Raw genomic sequence first — 5,624 nt, 5'->3', positions numbered from 1 at the left:
CTGCGACATATACATGCTACTGAAACTCTACGCGATTGTGTCCCTGTGTACATGTTATCAGCGGCTCATGCACTCTTTCAGGAACCAGCATGATGTTGTGCACTCGGATGAGCCCACAGATCTCCTCTACTGACATCAACATCCATACCAACTGCAGACAGGGAAGCATAGAAGGTGTGCGATACCTCTTATCTGAGGGTTTAGCTGATGTCAATACCAGAGGGAAGAACGGGAGAACGCCAGTCATGGTTGCCGCCTGTGATGGAACAGATCATTGTGCCAGCTTGTTGGTGAGGAAAGGAGCTGATCTGCTACACGTGGATGATGACGGCAACAACGTGCTTCACGCTGCCTGCCTCGGGGTGACTTAGAAATGGTCAGGTATGTTCTGAAAATCGCCATTGTTGACATCAACAGCAGTGGAATGAACGGGAGAACTCCAGTAATGTTGGCGGCACGAAAAGGATTTAAGAACATATTTGACCTACTCGTCAACACAGGATGTGATCTGACACAAGTGAGCGATGATGGAGACAATATTCTTCACCATGCCTGTTTGGGAGGCTATTTGGACATTGTGAGATATATCCTACATGAACACATTGTGGACATCAACAGTCGGGGGAAGTATGGCAGAACGCCGGTGATGAAGGCAGCATGGGGTGGCCATAAGAGGGTATTAAATCTCCTTGTAGGCAAAGGTGGTGATATATCCCTCTTGGATAATGAAAGCGACAACATTATCCATGTTGCCTGTATAAGAGGCAACGCACCCATGGTGAAGAACATTCTCTCAAAACACATCGTTGGCATCAACAGCCGAGGACGAAAGGGGAGGACGCCACTGATGGTGGCTGCACAATATGGCAAAAAGGAACTCTTTAACCTTCTTCTATGTGAAGGCGCCAATATGTTTCATACAGACGATGATGGGAACAACATTCTGCACGTGTCCTGCATCGGAGGCCACCTGCACATGGTGGTGTACGTCCTCTCGGGGTTTATATTTGACATCAACAGCAGAGGCAAGTCTGGACGTACACCAGCAATGCTGGCTGCAGAGGAAGGACATAGAAATGTGTTTAACTTGATTGTCAGTAGAAACTGTAATCTGAATCTTGGCGATTCGTGTGGTAACAATTTCATACATATTGCCTGTCTTGGGGGCAGCACGGAGATGATGAATTATCTCCTCTGTCGCAACACTGATGCCATCGAGAGCAGAGGCAGAGATGGGCGCACTCTGATCATGTCCGCTGCAGAAAATGGTCACACGGGAGTGGTCAAGCTGCTGTTGAGTAAAGGATGCGATGTAACGAGCCTTGACGACTATGGTGATAGCATCCTCCACATTGCGTGTAGTGGTGGGCGGGTGGACATGGTGACGTTCGTCCTCTCACTAGGACACTTTGACATCAACAGTCGAGGGAGGTTTGGCAGGACGCCGGCCATGGTAGCAGCAGAAAAAGGACATCGACAAGTGCTTGACTTTTTAGTGTGTGAGGGAGGGGATCTGTCACTTAAAGATACTGAAGATGACGACATTCTTCATGTCGCCTGCATTGGGGGAGATGTAGAAATGGTGAAGCACATACTGCAGATGAACGTTTCCAACATCAACAGCAAAGGAAAGTACGGGAGAACACCTGTGATGCTGGCAGCAGAGTTTGGCCATATAGAACTGTTCTATTTCCTTGTGTGTAGAGGAGGCGACCTGATGATGGTTGATGGCAATGGAGACAGCATCCTGCACGTTGCTTGTGGAGGAAGTGTGAAGATGGTCAAGTGTCTCCTCTCAATCGATATCATTCACATCAACAGCAGAGGTTGCTATGGTAACACCCCCATCATGACAGCAGCCAGCAGAGGACACAGGGCAGTGTTTGAGCTGCTAGTAAAGAACCAGGCAGATCTGTCCCTCGTGAATGAAGACGGGAACAACGTCCTGCACGTAGCATGTATTCACGGGAGTGCCAGCATAGTCAACTTCATCCTCCTGAAACATGTTGTTGACATTAACGGTAGAGGGAAGTACGGGAGAACTCCGGTGATGTTGGCAGCAGAGTTTGGGAACAGTGACGTGTTTGAACTGCTTGTACAACACGGCGCAGATGTAACCCTGAGAGATGATGACGGGAACAACATCCTACACGTGTCATGCAGCGGTGATAATGTGACGACCATAAACGCTGTCTTGGTGAATCGCATGACTCACATCAACAGTAGAGGACACAGTGGGAGGACCTCCCTGATGTGGGCAGCAGAGAGGGGACAGACGGGTGTCTTTGACTTCTTGGTAAGGAAAGGAGCTGATGTCACTCTAGTGGATGATGATGGCGACAACGTCCTCCATGTCGCCAGTGTCGTGGGTGACGCCGATATGGTGAGACACATCATCTCCAAGAACGTGGTGGACATCAACGCCACAAACCAGCATGGGCTAACGGCGGATATGATAGGGAAACAGAAAGGCCACCACGCGGTGACGAGCATCTTCAATATCCCTGCCAAAGGTTGTAAGTCTAAGGTCCGGAACAAACACAGCAATGCCCTTAGTGACAGTAACCTTGTTGATCGTGCAGACCCACGCTAGCCGTCTCAGACCATGGTTGTTATTCTCATAGGTGGTCGTGTCAAGGTATCATGGGACAGAAAATGTGAAGAAATAATTTAGCAATGGTAGTTGTATTTTGAGTCATCTGTCATGGATGAATATTCCCCTAGTTTGACTACTATCTACCTACTAAGGGGATTTGTGTCGGGAAGAATGATAGGATGGAACTATAGTTTGATGTTGGTGGTTAAGGTACAACCTGATGTCAAATACTGAACCATGTGGATACTTGTTTGGGGACAATATTCCAGCAATATCATGGCGGGGGACACCATATATGGGCTTCACACATTGTATCCATGTGGGAAACCGAACCCGGGTGTTTGGCGTGACGAACAAACGCCTAAACCACTAGGCTACCCCACCGCCACAACCCTTACAGAGATAATGAAGGGAGACGTTATACACCACTCGGTCAAGACACTTGCAGGTGTTTCTCACGGCCCCGTGGTACTGATGTATTCTCACCTTTAACTCCATAGCCGGTGACTACACAGGTGGCAAAAACATAACACGTGTGAGACAATGGATTGTTCGGGCTATGAACCAGTGGTTAGTTATAGTCAATGGAGAAAAACAAACAACAAACATTCCCGTAGTTAGCAACCATCACAACAGATCGACGTTCACGTGGACATCTGTCTTGTGTAGCAAGTATACTGAATATAGTGTTTATAGAAAAAACATTCTGTATAACTAAACATGTAGTGTCCTTGTCAGCAATACCATACGAGTAGACTTATAAATATTCATAAACCATTTCAGCTACAATCAGTTGTGGCTCGCGAGCTCGAGTCATGTATTCTCCCTTTTCAAATAAACTGCAAATCAAATTTCCTTTTCTACCATTGTGAGAACAATACGTAAACCAGCTCGCTACACGTGGGAGGCGAGGATTTATCGAGCGCCAAAGATCGTCCTACCATACAGACATGAGAAGGTGACAAGATGTTCTGGCTTAGAATGAATGTTTGTATTTGTGATAAGTGTAAAAGCAGTAAACATGTGATATTTCATTTGTGAGTGAGTGAGTTTAGTTTGACACCGCACTCGGCAATAGTCCAGCTATATGGCGGCGGTCTGTAAATAATCGAGTCTGGACCAGGCAATCCAGTGATCAACAGCATGGGCATCGATCTGCCCAATTGGGAACCGATGACATATGTCAACCAAGTCAGCGAGCCTGACCGACCGATCCCGTTAGTCGCCTCTTACGACAAGCATGGGTTACTGAAGGCACATTCTAACCCGGACCTTCACGTGTAGACAGGCATGGGTTACTGAAGGCACATTCTAACTCGGACCTTCACGGGGAGACAAGCATGGGTTACTGAAGGCACATTCTAACCCGGACCTTCACGGGGAGACAAGCATGGGTTACTGAAGGCACATTCTAACCCGGACCTTCACGGGGATACAAACATGGGTTACTGAAGGCACATTCTAACCCGGACGTTCACGGGGTGACAAGCATGGGTTACTGAAGGCACATTCTAACCCAGAGCTTCACGGGGAGACAAGCATGGGTTACTGAAGGCACATCCTAACCCAGACCTTCACGGGGAGACAAGCATGGGTTACTGAAGGCACATTCTAACCCGGACCTTCACGGGGAGACAAGCCTGGGTTACTGAAGGCACATTCTAACCCAGACCTTCACGGGGAGACAAGCATGGGTTACTGAAGGCACATTCTAACCTGGACCTTCACGGGGAGACAAACATGGGTTACTGAATGCACATTCTAACCCAGACCTTCACGGGGTGACAAGCATGGGTTACTGAAGGCACATTCTAACCCAGAGCTTCACGGGGAGACAAGCATGGGTTACTGAAGGCACATCCTAACCCGGACCTTCACGGGGAGACAAGCATGGGTTACTGAAGGCACATTCTAACCCGGACCTTCACGGGGAGACAAACATGGGTTACTGAAGGCACATTCTAACCCGGACCTTCACGGGGTGACAAGCATGGGTTACTGAAGGCACATTCTAACCCAGAGCTTCACGGGGAGACAACCATTGGTTACTGAAGGTACATCCTAACCCGGACCTTCACGGGGAGACAAGCATGGGTTACTGAAGGCACATTCTAACCCAGACCTTCACGGGGAGACAAGCCTGGGTTACTGAAGGCACATCCTAACCCAGACCTTCACGGGGAGACAAGCATGGGTTACTGAAGGCACATTCTAACCCGGACCTTCACGGGGAGACAAGCATGGGTTACTGAAAGTACATTCTGACCAGGACCTTCACGGGGAGACAAGCATGGGTTACTGAAGGCACATTCTAACCCGGACATTCACGGGGAGACAAGCATGGGTCACGAGTCGATGCTTCATTTGTATTATCACTATCAAATTTCACGTTATTAACAGTCCGTAATTCTGCGTTGACAGAACTAACAAAGGAAGAAACGAACAAGATATATTTCTGTGAATGTAAGTTTGCTGCAAAATGGTAAACAACTAACATTACAACTTGACTGCGCAGAGCATGTTCATACATCCGACCCCGCACATATATAGACTGCTGTTGTGAAATACCATGACATTTAAGTAGAGAGTTGTGTAGAATATACACTGGACGTCTTATCTGGCACATGTATCTTATACACATACCATCAAACATATTGTAGACTCATTAAATTCACCATTTTGGCGGAGTTCTTCATTAATTTTACAAGAAAACCAGTCTGAATATTTTTTATAACTTTCCCAGTGTAAAGAGACAATGTGGATGGTATGGCATTCATGACACAATATATGCCTTGTGGTAAAGTTCTGCATTTGAAAATTGTGTTTCAACGCATATGTGCCTTGGCAGCTTTTTCGAGTTCTACCTTGGCTTATAATAGTATATACATGTATGTGAAGATACACAATGAAAATATGTGTAATAGTTAATAAACGTCAATATTAATCTCTCTCTCTCTCTCTCTCTCTCTCTCTCTCTCTCTCTCTCTCTCTCTCTCTCTCTCTCTCTCTCTCTCTCTCTCTCTCTCTC

At 47.1% G+C, this 5,624-nt stretch overlaps 1 protein-coding gene across 1 annotated transcript; it reads left to right on the top strand.

The window, feature by feature from the left end:
- Window positions 1-373: 373 nt before the first annotated feature.
- Window positions 374-2,888, top strand: LOC124267474 (ankyrin repeat domain-containing protein 17-like). Its single transcript, XM_046702394.1, has one exon. The coding sequence runs from the start codon at window positions 374-376 to the stop codon at window positions 2,591-2,593; it is 2,220 nt and encodes a 739-aa protein (XP_046558350.1). The 3' UTR covers window positions 2,594-2,888.
- Window positions 2,889-5,624: the final 2,736 nt, after the last annotated feature.

Source organism: Haliotis rubra, unplaced genomic scaffold (assembly GCF_003918875.1).
Source record: "Haliotis rubra isolate DU_JTF1 unplaced genomic scaffold, ASM391887v1 Scf1004, whole genome shotgun sequence".
Lineage (NCBI taxonomy): Eukaryota > Metazoa > Mollusca > Gastropoda > Lepetellida > Haliotidae > Haliotis > Haliotis rubra.
This window is presented reverse-complemented; position numbering and strand designations above follow the sequence as displayed.